General features: G+C 41.6%; 1 protein-coding gene across 4 annotated transcripts in view; it reads left to right on the forward strand.

Moving 5' to 3' along the window:
* Positions 1–6,524: 6,524 nt before the first annotated feature.
* The window catches only part of lrp1bb (low density lipoprotein receptor-related protein 1Bb), a 326,595-nt gene continuing 318,013 nt past the window's right edge, over positions 6,525–15,106 (forward strand). For all 4 annotated transcript variants that reach the window (XM_034218589.1, XM_034218591.1, XM_034218593.1 and 1 more), the window contains exon 1: positions 6,525–6,811. In XM_034218589.1, coding sequence (XP_034074480.1) covers positions 6,721–6,811 — 91 coding nt within the window. In that variant the 5' untranslated portion in view covers positions 6,525–6,720. The remainder of the gene's footprint in view (positions 6,812–15,106) is intronic.

The raw sequence follows: 15,106 nt of genomic DNA on the forward strand, positions 1-15,106 counted from the left end.
CTAAACTGACGTCAGACAAGATATGGCGGGGCAGATCCTCGCTCAGTCCTCCCTTTTTAAAAATCACTTCTAAAGCTGGAGAAGAATGCTGAACCTATAAGCTGAAAATGTCAGGGCTATCAGGATGATAATGAGCCTGCAACTATGACAGGGTCAAACAGGATCAAACGCTGCTGCTAATTTTGGATCATGCAAAACAAGAAGTGCAGGCCGAATGTGGTGCGAGGGTTGGCATGGTGATCACTCATGTCAGTCAGGGACAGGAGCACCAAGGCGACCTGCAGAGCCTCAGATGTACGACCCCGTGGTCATGTGAGGTAGGCCTCCATGTAGCCGCATGTCAGCGTATACTCATGACAAGCCCTCGTGCTGTCCTGTATGTCAGGACCTGTACCGCAAGTGAGTGACACGCTATGCATGAGTGGCCATTAGTCCACACTAGCTTATGCTATTCAGTGGTACGACCAGCCACTAGCTCTTGATTCCCTCTGACACGGCCGCTACTAAAGCCCGCTGGACCGCGCTGAGAATCATTCCTATTGACATGTGCCTTTGTGCCTTTGTGCATGGCAACACTCACATTTCATGAAAGGGTTGTTCAATGTGAGCCGATGTGACTGTGTAAAGGTGGGTGACTCTAGCTAATTAAGGGTAGAGGTGAATAGAAGAGGCAACATTTCAAGAGCTAATGCGGCTCTGGTGTTGGCGCATATGTACAAATCATTTTGAACATAGAGCACTTTATCAGAGTCTGAAAAAAAGGCAGTTGTAGCTGTTCAATCAAAGTGTAGCCACTGTGATTGTGATGGGAACAATTCAGTCAGCTCTCAGAAAGAAGGGGGGAAAAAATGAAAGTCTCATGGAATTATTCATTTGTTTTTTTCTTCCAGTAGCAGAAATCAGTGCAATCCTGGCAGTGAGAAACAGCAGAGACTGCTTGAGAAATGTCCTTGAAGACTTGGACTTGTTCATTCTCGGTGACAACTCAATAATAAAACACGACAGATCGTTCCGCATGAAAGTTAGGCATGTCGCCATCTCATCCCGGATACATTTATCTGTCACCGTAAACAATGTTTCGCTTAATGAATTTATGACGCTCTGACAGGACATGGCTGCTTGTATTTGAGCAGCACTAACAGCTTGGTTCATCCGCTGGTAATGAATACGTGTTGCAGAAGTACATGCATTTAGGAGAAGCGTTTAAAGAGGATATTTGAATAGTTTGCAGTGATGCAGTCGACAGAGACAATGCTTAGTTTCTTCCTTAGCAACAGTCTCTTTCTGAATATTATCGTTTTAATGATAACAGGTAAGATTTATATAGCCCTTATCACACTTCTCAAAGACACTCTACTTACAGAGGGGAAAATAATCAAACTTTAAAAAAAAAGATGTTCAACAGCTTATTACGAGCTAGAGTCACGTTTTAAAGTTTAGCACCTCTAGTGGTCGTGTAAGAAACAACAATTTGAGGCATATGCTCCCGTTGATTGCAAACGCTCCGGAGGGTCGTATATTCACATATAACCCTCTCTGGAAAATCCTAAATTGTAGGACAGTTTGGCCATTAAAATGCTTTTTGATTAGATTTCTAACGAGAAGTGTATATTGTACTTTTAGAATCCACGTCCAGTGGATGTGTAGGATCTATAGTTTGATAGATATTACGAAGATGATTTGAGGTCTCACCAGGAGAACGTGTATATGCGGCAGCGTCCATGTAAAGTTAGCGTCAACCCTCACGGGGTGAAAACAGCCAACAACATTTCAAATTTATATCATGCCATTTAAATGTTAAGAAATTGTAGTTTTTGTATTCCTACCCCAAGTTTCCATAAGTGGGTCAAAAATGACCCGGATGCATTTTCTATGGAATCCTATGGGAACCTTTGATTCTTATCACCTGTGGCTGTCAGGAATACATTCACTGTGGGCCACACAGACTACAAGTGACACCTCTCAGGAAGAATATTTTACACAGCAAGATCTGATACCTGTCTGTATAATAATAATACATTATATTTGTATAGGGCTTTTCAAGGACTCAAAATCGCTTTACAATATAAGGGAAGGTTAGGGTGGGGGGTATAGGACTATCAAACTTGATCAACCGGCATGGATTGATGGGGGGTGGGCTATGAGTAGACAAGAGGAGAAGAGATGAGTTTTGGAAAGGGACTGGAATACTGTGAGGGTCTCAGAATAGCGGAGATCTTTGCATCAATATGTTCAAAACGATTTTTTTCTAAATGTGAACATTTTTTCTAAAATTATGTGATTTTTCTTAACCAAAATGACAAAAATGGCATGTTATTCTAATACGGGTCTTTTTTGACCCACTTATGGAAGAGTGTAGGGTCCAGTCACTCGTGGATCTAAGGGTTAAAGGGGTTGAGGTTGTTTAAAGATCAGGGGTTTTTTTCCTAAGCCCTTTAAAAACGATGTGTTCATGTTACCTTTGATGTGTTACATCTTTGGCTGTCAGATATAGCAGCTATCAAACTAAACCTAACTAGCATTTTGAAAGTTACTAAACTGAACATGATTGTATGGCTGCACCTTTGATAGTTGGTGACCCTCCTACACACAATGTTTAGTATTCTGTACAGTTCACACTTAATACTTTATTTTCTCCTCAGTGAGTTTGTTCACCTTTTAACCTCTTGCACATCAGTATACAGATACATGATGGAACACTCCTTTGTTTCATACATTGTTTAGTATTTTAGCATTTAATTAGTTTCTGTATGTAGTCTGCTAAGCTACATTTAGTTCAGTTTGCCTTCAATCATGCTAGTCTCTATTTCTTTGACTTACCAGAGATGAGGATGCCACTGCTTGTGGGTCATCTTGGGCAAAAGGTGCAGCACCTGAAACAGCTCTGAAATACAGGAAGTGGCCAATCAGATTATGCCAGGTGCTTGTCAGATCCTGTGGGGGAGATTGGGATTTGGGTTATATTATAATAATAATATAATTGGAATGTATTCATTTGTTCATGCTTTATTCTTGGTCAATTTCTAAAACTGATGCTGATTGACTTACTGTCCTATTTAGTTGTATTCTTAGTTTAAGTGTTTGCCTTTGTGTAACCACGCTGTTTTAAAGAATGGTATGATCCCCCATGTGTTTTTTTACCCCTTTGGCTTCAATTTGTTTGGTGAGATTTGTCTTGATGTGTTGGTTGGTTTATTTACCTTACTTTCTGTTCAGTTAAGGTTGAGTTCTGTTCATTTCCCTGATTTAACATGCCCAATAAAACATATTATGTAAATAGTTTAACTTTCTTTGTTGACTTTTTGTTGACTCCTTATGCCAACCAGCTTGGTGCCTCACAATGATCAAGATCTTCAAAACAGCTCCACAGAACTTGAGGTGAGATTGTTTTTTTGTAATTTGCTCTTTGCAAGCTCTTTTGAATGCTGACACAACCTTATTAAAGCACTGTGTATTAAGTGTATTACTTTGCAATTGCCTGTGGTTTTACTGTTTTTAGGGCAGCTTGTAATTGCCAGTAAAATACTCCAGTCTACATTCCAATAACCTTGGACTCTGCAAGTGTATAAACTGACATACTCCTACAGTAGAAAACCATGCCACCCATGCATTTGACTTTAGTTTCGCCCTGATCGATCCACATCAATATTTAAACATTGTTTGCTGTCTACACATGTGCGTGCTATATACATTGCTCTCATTTTCTACTCCAAACATTGTTCAAAGCTATGACACGCTGCTATTCTGAAGTTCTCCCACACTCAGCTCAGATGCCTCATCCATTCCAAACAAAGGAACATATCTACTTATAACCCTCAGCAGCTCTGACGATTGTAGCCATGATTTCACAGCATATAGGCATTTTATCTTTGAAACGAAAATATAATTTTGGAAATGACTAACCCTAGAAATGTTTTTCTTAGCCGTGGGATGTAAAAAAAGGCAAATCACAAATGTAAAACATCAGAACTGTGTGAAATTGCTCTTTTAAGTTGGCGGATATGAATACTCTTGCTGTTATAACACCCACAACCCTAGTGGTAAAAAAAACAACCTTGTATTAAATAGCGTATATGTGTTTTATATGGCTGATGAAAAATACTTGTACTGACTCATGAAGACTTATACATCTAGTATATTATTACTGGTGATGCAGAACTAATTTTTGCCATACATTTAAAAAAAAAAATGCACTTTAGGTGCACTTAATTAAAACACTATCATGTGAGATTTACTGCATCATAATATCACCATCATCTTGTCAGGCTTCAGTAATTCATTTTTATCCGAATGATCATTGATCTGACCAATCAGGTTCCTCCATGCCAGTGAGGAGCTACTGGCAGCTATGGGCGTCATTTAGGTGCTGAATTGTCAGCAATTATATCAGAACAATAGTATTATATTTATATAAGAAGTTCAATGAATACACAGAAGGCTTTGCTCAATGTAAAATATGTTTTGCGCTCTTCTTCCGACTGGCTTTGGAAAGGCTTTGATTGAAATATGGCTCCTCCAATCAACTGCCAAGTATTATAATGTGTTGTGCCAGCTAATTTCCATAATGGCTTCTCAGATGGTTCTGTGAAACAAACCATATGGTATATATGGTTTATACATTGAAACACAAACATTTCCATTTTTTGTAATCAGAATTGTGAGCCATTAGAATTAAGTCTATTGACTGTTTTCTGCAGAAAGTGGATAAAAACAAAGAAGATTAAGGACAATTTTCACAAAAATACCATGCAGACTTTGCAATAGCCCCTTGAAAAACAATAGACCTTTCCACTCTTTAAATATGTTGGAGTGTCAGGAACTCTTAAACCAACTAATTTGAAGTCTGTGGATACACGTTTCTTTCAGCTATACTGTAGTGTTGCTGCTGGTCAGTTTTTCCTGGTAATCATTTAAAACTCTGGTGAGTCTTTGTAATTTAAAATAAATGTTCTGCTCAAGACATTTATCTTTCACATGTCAATGCAGTACTGAAATATTTTTAATAATTGCCTTCTTGTTAGCTCAGTCCATATTTGTTTTGCTCCTCTATCGAAACAGCAAGAAAGTCTCAAGTGGACTGCAGCAATTCACCAAAATGACATGTATCCCAGCAGTTCCCCTCTTCTAAATCAGAGGGCTTCCAACTTTTCTCGCTGTGCTTCTGTTATTTTTGTTTACCTCTATCAAAGATAAGCACTTACAATGTAGCAACACAAAAGCTTCCAATTATTCTTCAGGCAGGCTTTTCACCTGAGCTTTATGGCAACAGAACACAACTGCCTTGACTACAAATGGGCAGTTACTCCATGAACCTCTGGTGCATTAGGCCAAAGCACTGTGCAAATATACAAGCTCCGAAGTGACCACAGCTTCTCAGACAGATCAATAAGCCTCATGGTCTGGTATTTAGGAGGGATGTTTGAAAATGTTGCCATGTAGTAGAGTGTTGCCCTTTTAAGATAAACGGGGGGAAAAAAGGGCCAACAGTTTGCAGTTCTCTGTGTAGCTCAGTTCTTAAGGACATGGCTTTGGAGGGTTGCTGGTTCAAGTCCAAGTAGGAACCAGTGCATGGACTGGCACCTTGAGAGAGGCCAATTCTCCTCCTGATCTTGATGGTGCTGTTGAACAAGGCACTAGATCTCTAAACTCTAATAGCTGCCAACTGCTCTTAAGAAAAGGACGGGTTACATACAGTGTTAATATCACTGTGTTTTCAATGCTGTGTGTGTGTGTGATACTTGATTATTGTTTTATTTTAGGTGACACTTTTGAGTGTCCTCGACATTTGGTCTGTCGGAATCAGTCAGGTTTTCGCAACAGATTGTTGTTTCTTTGGCAGTAGTGGTGGCAGACTGGCAGTAACTCAGTTCGTAGGGACATGGCTTGAAGGGTCGCGGGTTCAAGACCCGGAAAGGATCAAATTACAGTCTTTCAACGGTACTCGTAAATGGGACAATTTACCGAGGTGCCAATGAACAAAGCACTTGACGCTACTTGACAACTTGAGCAGTCTAAATCTGACTGTGTGTGCGATGTCAAGTTGAATCCTCAATGTATTCTTCTTTGGTTGAGTTCTGGGTTGTCCTTGACATGACTGTAAAGAAGCTCAGTCACATTTGCCCACATTGTTATTAAGATTAAGGCTAAAAGCTTAATCTGTATCATACGGTTTAGTAGGACGATACAGGATATTTGATTATGTTTTAACAATTAGATACAATGGTGAGAGCAGAGCTTAGTGCCCTTCCATTCTCTGACTTTTTCTTTTTTTTGACTAACCCCCCTGCCTCCGAATCACCTCCCCCGGACTTCAGTCTGACACCCACTGCACTGACTGCACAGCTAACCAATATGATGAATTTCAGGCGAGCTGCGCCACCTTGATGGGGTTTAATCATTGAGAAAAAGACAGGAAACGTACTCATTCTTTATCCTCCTACACTCCCCCACCCCGCCTTCCCCTCCCTTGCCCCAGACTCTCATCTCTCCTGCCGTCTCCGGTGCGTCTGTTCAGCTGCACAGAGCGGCGGTGTGCATGTGTCGCGGAGCGGGGGGAGCGCTGCACTGTTCTGCGCACCGGTTCCGCTGGACATCACCGTATTACGGCGCTACGACAACCGGGTGGTGGTGGTGGTGGAGGGGGAGACTGGACCCCGGACCGGGAGCAGGAGCAGGACCGGGAGAAGCACCGTGGCTCTTTATAGCCCGCTCTCCGAAAACATGTCCGAGTTTTTCCTATTCGCTTTTCTAGCCCTGTTCTCGGGATTATTTCCGTGCACCGAGCCCTCGGCGGTGTCGGGCGAGGAGAGAGGTAAGGATCACCGGGCCGTCGGGGATGCGCAGTCCGGGGGAAACTTGGCACCACGGGGCCGTCTTATAGTGCTGTCTGGGCTTGTTACAGGCACCAAATGTGCAGCTGCTGGATGTATAACCTGTCTTTAAAAGCCATAATTCATGCATGATAAAGAGTGTGAAATTGCTCGTCATTCTTCTTTTTGTCCAGTGGGATGATACACTGGAAGTCTGTATCTCTTGCTGTCATCCAGGATGTTGCGTTATAATGCGAGGCAGCCGATAAATCCCAAATAACGACACCACCTTAATTGGAACACATTGAACTTGCCCTGCGCATTAGGAAAGATTTGCATTTTATTTTGTGCATTTTCAGGAACATTATGGGCTGTTGGGAGCCAGAATAGAATCAGTGTCGCTGACTGCAGGCGGGTAGCAGCGCTATCCTACGGTGCAGCAGGTGAAAATATCCCCCGTGCCAAAGTGTGTTTTGTCCCTCACCGAGAGTAGCTTGTGTTTCTGGCCCGGGAGCATCACAGCGTCTGGTGGAGACGCAGTTGGTAGGACTATAGTTCTGAGGAGACAACTCTAGATCTTCGGTGCTGTGTGTAATCTTGTAAAGTGATGTCTAGGAAGTCATTTATGAGTAGCATATTGACTGTTGCACGTAGGAAACTAAATTCAGTCACTAATTTACAGCATATCTGGATCCCTGAGTGCTGTCTCGCAGGATATTCACATTTAGAACACTTCCTTCTGGTGTCCTATGCGACCATTTGAGGGCATAGTCAACCAAACTAGCCTCACCTAGTTTATTTGCAGAAATAAGATATATATGCTAACCAATATCTTTCACTGCTACAATCACAGAGGGTTATTTATTTTATGATCATGTTTTTCCTCAAAGGAAGAAAATCCACTACTATGTTAGAAATGGATACTTGTGCTGAATTTTTATTTGCTAATACTTCAACTTTTTTTGGGTGCTCTTTATTTTTTGAGGGCTGACATTTGGGTTTAGACATGCTACATTATGGGAAAGGTGCATACTGTACCTGCTCCATAGTATCGGGATACTCGCAGTGACAGGAAGCAGATTTATAGATAACAACTTGAATGAATGCTGTTGTGGAGCATAGTATTTCCATTAACTGGCCTCAAAGTCACAGCTCCCTCACTTCTTCGTCCTCCTGCATAGCAATCACTGCCGAGATCGGTTTGGTTGTTTGTGAGACTGTCCCAAATGCAACACAGCATGGAAAACCGGAGCTTGGGAGTTCGCCTGGCAATCACAGTAGGCAAGAGAAACACGGTTTACCTCTTCCTGTGCATGAAATGAAAATATGAATTTGTCTCTTGAAGTCCCTGAGGATGCCCATGCTCTAAGAGGAGTGGTGATGGTGGTGGGGGGGTGGAGAAAACACACATCTGACATTTTTAGACTGCTGAAGTTTGTTCTTGAGCTTTGCAGCACTGAGCTTGATTTATGTAGATGGAATTAAGGTTAAGAACGTGCCATTGGATTGCCACGTATGGGCCAGTATATGATATTTAAATTTGGAACAGTTAATCTGGGATAATATATTCAGACACACGCGCAGATCTGAAAGTAACATTGGGACCTAGGTCTTTGTCTGCGAGCTGATGGCGTCCTGCTCCTCTGCTTCTGGAACGAGAATAAATGAAAGCTCTCGAAGCCGTGTCTAAATGGACACTAATGATGATAGCATTTCTTATTTCTTCCAACACCAAAGCTGGTTGTTAGCCTAATTAGTCCAAAATTAATTTGCTTTGTGGTAGCAGCAATGTTCCCTTGAATGTCAAGTAGTGGTTTTCCATTTGAATTCGGAATGCTCTTTTATTGAATGGCTTTTTTCCTCTTTAGAACGCCTGTCCCACTCCTTATCTATTTTGTCCATCTAACATTGAGAATGCTGACCTGACCGCCATGGCAGCACACTACTGATCGCACAAAGACAGGCTTAGAACTGCAGACAGTCCAGTCTGCCGCCTGTTTATGCAATACAAATAATATATTTTAGATGTTTTTTAAACTTTCCTTTCCTTGATCTCAGTCAGTGACCGTGCAAGATAAGCATCACTTAGCACAAACAGGTCAAGGTTGTTTGAAATGTATACCCCATTTAAAAAGATGATGGTATAGTGGAAAATAGGTCCATGCACTAATACAGGGAAGGCGGCCTTTAGGAGCTAATTAAGGGAGATAGTGAGATAGTATCGCCGGAGTGCATGCAAGTGCCCGTGTGTGTCAATGTGTGCAAAGGCCAGCAAAAAATCTAAGTGATGGAGCGTTGTTTGTGTCTGCTGCATGTTGGCCAGAGGGGATAACAACACATATAGGTTTTCCTGGTTTTAACCCCTTAAACTTAGTTTCCTTCTGTTTTGAGTGTTTGCAAATTAAGATTTGTACTTATAAAAAGTGCAAATAGGCAACACGACTAAATCATTACTGCATAGGATCATAGCATATGACTTATACAGAGCATTGTGTGATCTTAATATGCCCTTACATCCGGTATTTTATCACTCATTCTAATGGAAGAAGAAACCTTAATTTTTTAATTTTGCAACCTACATGTTCTGTGAAATTACTTCCATTTTATAGTCTTTTTAACTGTTATTTTATTTAACTTGGAATCATGCAATATGTTGTAACATCAACACATGAATGGATCTTTTAAACATGAATAATACAAAGTTGAGTAGTATATTCCATCAAAAACATTACCTTGATGGTAATTCTCTTGAACTTCTGAACAGATAGCCTCAGTTGTGTTATGGAAATTGTGAGTTTTTGTGGTACTCGACCCATACAAGGGAGAATAAGTCAGGATATTTCTAAGCCTGTGCTGCTTCGATTTGGACCGCTCTTTTAAAATCTGTCCCTTGTGAGCCCTCTCTAACTTTTATGGAAGTGCATCACAAACGCACTGCTTGAAGTCAGAGAGCCTGGGATAGGAGGGTGAAAAAAGCCCCAGGATAAACTTTAGGCTATAGCATTTATGTTCTTTCCTCTGTTATGTGGTGTACAGCATTTTAAGATTTCCTAGATAAATATGTTATTTGGAAGTATACAGAAGTACACATAATGAGATAACTAATGTGTTACTCGTTACCTGAAGCTGTCTTGTGAATGTTACATTTCTAAAAAGGGTTATCTTGTAATCCATAGGCTTATATGACTTCTAGTACACCATGGTAATATTTCTTAGGCACAACATTATTCTTTAACAAAGGCCCCAGTACAATGTCACACATTCAGTCCCTACTTGTACCTATTAATAGTAAAAAAAAACTGTCCTAATTGACGGTGAGTCAAAGCCAGCGTGTTGGTGTAACAGCACGTGGCACCATGCCACAGTTTGGGGAATTTGGGTATTTAATAATCTGACATCTGCACAATGACTATCTATAACTCTGCTTCCTTAGTGCTGCTGAGTTAAATAAATGTTCACTCTACTTAATGTCACCATTGTATCCTTGCTCGTTTAATAGATGGCTTGGAAGCAGGAAATTGGTCACTAAATTGCAGTTGGACATGATAGATTACCACCAAATGGAGATTATGTAAATCACTTGCCTTTTGGCAACATTAAACGCAAAATAGTTACTGTTCTTGATGATCCCGCGGCCCTTCTATGACATGCAGCCTACACTGAGTTGGCGTTATAGGAGAAATGCTGGGCAGTGACTAGTGGGTGACCTTCAAAGGTTGGACTGATCTCTGTTTTCATAGCTGTTTCACGTCTTTTTCTGGGAAGCATAGACACAAAATGAGACTGCAAGCTGTGAGACCTCCTTTGTAGCTCGCCTTTCTGTCCACATCCTTTTCTGACACGGTGGCAAAAGTGTCTACATCAGCAATAGGTGATCCTCAGGGCGGAAGGTGGTTTGCACTCATCTGGCTAAGCTGTCTTCACCCAGTGTAGATCCCAGATGAAGCTGGTTTGGAAAGAGTAAATACAGTCAGCGTTTAGATAGGGGCGAAGTCAAGGGTGGTGCTCCTGGGAGGTGAAGCAACTAGAAGTAACACTTGCTAACTGGGCACTTATTGCCGTTGTTTTTGGCAGTCACATCCCTGACTTAAGGTGCTTTTTAATTGTCCATTACTTCACGTGTTAGACTTGAATGGAAAAACCGACAAGTCGTCATAGCAGCCTGTACTGTCTTGAAAAGGTCTACGTCAGTTTGTTATGTGCACATTAAGACTGTCCATCAAACCTCAATGTTTAGTTTTCCCCTTAGAAGTACTTCAAACATCATACTCTTGGTTCTCTGGGTTCGTGTGAGCCAAGAGCTTAGGCAGCATTTTCCGCAGAATTGAAATCAGTCTTTTACAAGCCATGAAAAAACATCAGAACAGCTGACACATCTATGCGGTGATGTCAGCTAAGTGTTGCTGTCATTGAGCTCTTACATCCATCTTGGGGCAGAGTTGAAGTATGGCCTGGAGAGCCACAGGAGGAAGCGAACCAGCCCCCATACATGACATTACAGTATGCAATGGTGGTGGTGCTCGGCTGCCTCCAGTAGAATACAGTTATTGAATGAAGCCATTGGATTTTCATAGTTTCTCCTTTTTATTATCACCTCTCACAATCCTAATGGGTTACAATTGAATCAGTAATGGATTGGCTCGCGGTGTAAAAAGCCATTGGCTGTAAATTGACTTGTGGCATTGATTACCAATAGCAGGAGGAGCTAAATTGTTTACCCTTATGTTCGATTTGTGTTGATGTTTTGTGCAGACTTAATTATCTTGGTCGCATGGGGATAAGATTTTTTTAGAAATGTTACATCATTTAAGAAGTGAATAATGAATCTATAAGTCTTCATTCGGAGGAGCTCCATCTTGCAGGAGTTGACTCGCAGAACTAAGCTTGGCTGTAAACTGAAATGGATGCTTGATACAAAAAAAAGTGCGGATAAATTATGAATGAAGGAAAGCATATCTGTTTTATTGCCAAATATGCTAATGAAAATGGGGCTCATAACTGCAGTAGCGAGATAAACCACTCCTTTCGCAAGTTGAGTATGAGGTCTTTAGCGGGAGATGGATAAGATAGAAGGCATCGTAAAAAATGAAATGTAACGGTGATGTTATGTGTCTTGTTATAAATGATGAACAAAACCTTTGCTCATGCACAAGCAAGACCATCTGCTGAAACGTTCACTGTGTATTTCTTATGGCACAGAGTTGTTTGGAGTCGCCTGCCTGGAGAGCAAAGGTTAAAGTTAGTATGCAACTGGATGAAAAAAATATTTCTGGCAGTTTGAAAGGGTGAACTGCTGGCTGTAAGGAGGCAGCACCCTGAGGAGAGGCCCCATTCAAAGCGGTGTTTGCGCAGCATGTGCTGACGTCCAATGCTACATCAGTGGAGCCTTGTAGATTGTACTGTTGCTTCTACCTAGTTCTTCCATTCTGCCTTCACAGGCCTAGAGGCTTTGCAACTGTAGCCTTCACTTTGTTTACTTAGCTTTTTACCAGTCAGCTAACATATGCTGCTACCAGAACACTTATAAGTCAGGGGCTTTCCTGCTGAGGTTTGTGTACCTTTTGGGAATAGGTAGTGTGGAGTATATACAAATGTAGGGGGACCATTGCCCTCACTATTTTATACTTCACCCTCCAATTTAACTGGCTTGTGTTTATTGCTGATGTCTGTCTATCCTTGCAAAAAGGACTGTTTTTTATTTACTGTTCTTCACTTCATTAAAGTATCCTGCCCAAGCAGTCTGAAAAGTGAAGCCAATGCAGTAGCTTTAAATCTGCATTTTCTTTACTAGCCATTAGTAGTAGGATTGTATGGAAGTCCATACAAAAACTACCCTTATTCTCACTTGGTTTGGTCACTATGTATCCAATGTGTTTATTGTCTAAATTACCAGTTTCAAGTCAGCATGATATTTTGGAAAATAATTCTCCTATTTAGAGTAAATTAGTAGTACTCAAACCAATCGGTGACGTCACGTAAAACACGTCTACTTAGACCACTTCTTGTATTGTGTATGCTCCAAACAGACTAGAAAATGACAAGACATGTTTTTTTAGTATCATGAGCTGTTGAACGTTTCTTAGTCCATGAGTGAGGTATAGAGGTGGTGAAGACGTAGCTATATCCGGAGGCAGCATTTCACCCTGCCGGAACACTTAGCTCATTGTTGTGTGAAGAAGCTGTTTTATTTCTTGGCAACCTCACATCCAAATATTAAACCGGCATATTGAGTTCCCCTTGTTAGAGTTCAAGCGTTGCACCTATGCATCAGCCCCAACAACAAGCATCTCCCTGATTAATACTTAATAAGATTTGATTCATCACTTTGTGTGGGCAGAGAACATTTCCTGCTGGTGTCTATAACAGACACAGCACAATTTAATTTAGGGGAATAGACTGGTGGAGGCTCTGCTGTGTTGTAGAACTACTTGATTTAAAGTTATCGGCTCAGGAAATTTCAGCAGGAACACAAAAAACGAATAGTTTTAAATGGTGACCTGCTATAATTGGCTAGCCAAATAATGCACAAAAGTCACATGTTCGGGGCAAACTGGCCACTGCAGGCGGATCATGACCGATCTGCAGGTCAGGAGTGCTGGTGTCGAGCCCCGAGTGGCAACGGTGGTGGCCAGAGGGCCAGAGTGAGGGCTGCTGAAGCCTGGCTGGGGACTCTCTCTCCCAGCTGCCACCTGGCACCGACGAAGGCTCAGGGCTCCATCATGCAGACTTGGCCCAGAAAAGCAGAACAGGGGAGGGATTCATCCATCCCCCAACAAGCTTCATTCAGCAGACGAACCTAGGGCCAGTTGGTGATGCTACGCCGTGTCCTTCTTAAAAGAAAAATTGGCACACTGCAATTAAGAAATATTGAGCCTTCGGGGTGTACACCTATGTAATAATCCATATTTTTTCTTTATGGATTCAAACATAAAATGCTTATGGAGTAATCGCAGCATGGAGGATATTTCTCTCTTTCGTCTGATATGCTTTTCAGTCTTTTCCACAAGCCATTGCATTTTGAAAAGCTTTAAAGAACTTCAGATAATAACCAGAAGATTAATACACAGAACAAATGATCTTTAGTGAAAATGCTGTGTATTGTGAACAGTATTTACAAAAGGCATGTATCATTAGGGGTTTCTTTGATATTAGGCTCGCCAAAGGCAAACTTTCTCTTCCACAAACGGTAAATATTGTCCTCGATGCAAACAGACAGGTGAACACAAACTAAGCTTTTCTGTACATGAATGTCTTTACTGTGATGTGTCCCTGGCAGAGCCCTCTGCAGCCCAGTCCAGTTAGATAGAGGAGAGAAGGGGGGGAAATATTGGCATCATTTTCACGCCTGTGTGCAAAGCAACGAGTGGCTACATGAGATGGGCATCTAGTCTATTGTCGACCGCTCTGGGCTGCACTAAGAATATCTACCACTCTGATTCTTACAATATCAATTTGGAGGAGAAAGCCTCGGTCCGTGTCCGAGCCTGACAGTGCACGGAAAGAGGTTTTTGGGCCTAAAATATTTTCCGAGATTGCCACTGGGGATGAATAATTTAATGCACTCTCATGGCATAGTGCATGAATTGAAAATCAAAGATGAAACACCACTGCTGCCCCAACTTACACCTGCAGCAGGCGCGCTGTTCACTCTGAACAGCTGTGATACGTCTGGGCCACGAGGTATTGAGTTCAGTCTTGCGGGAGCGCAATCGCAGAGTTACTTTGTGTTAAAATTAGATTGCCAAATACATCACCACCAGCTGTCATCAATCTGATTCAGTATGATTCCCTAACATGTTTCTGAGCTGCTATTGATCTCTGCTCCCCGCCACCCTCCCTTTTCACGCAGTGTTGGATTGGGAGTCCTATTAACTGCCTTCCCATCAATCACAGCTCACCCATGTTTGTTTGTAGAAGTCTTTGATACGATTAGAGCCCCTGCGCCGCACGCTACGTGGTTGTCAACCCTGTTCCATTTTCTTGTGTCGGCTGATTTGAAATGCGTGGAGATGCTACCCTTTTTGCTTTAGTGATGTGCCTCGCTGCTCCGGAGCAGAGACCAGAGATTAAGCACTTGGGCCTCAAAGATGTCGGCTGTCAAAGGTATCTCTCGGTGCTCAATGCCTGATAAGCGCCACTTGTTCCTGAAGAATCAAGCCAAGAAGAAAACACTGGAGAAATAAAATAAAAACCCTTTTAGACTTACTGATATGTAATATGTTTCTCGAAGAGCGTACATTTTCATGATTGCTTTTGTGGCCTTGGACATTCAACAATTGAAGATAAGTCCACATATA

This window comes from Gymnodraco acuticeps, unplaced genomic scaffold (genome assembly GCF_902827175.1).
Source record: "Gymnodraco acuticeps unplaced genomic scaffold, fGymAcu1.1, whole genome shotgun sequence".
NCBI classification, from domain to species: domain Eukaryota; kingdom Metazoa; phylum Chordata; class Actinopteri; order Perciformes; family Bathydraconidae; genus Gymnodraco; species Gymnodraco acuticeps.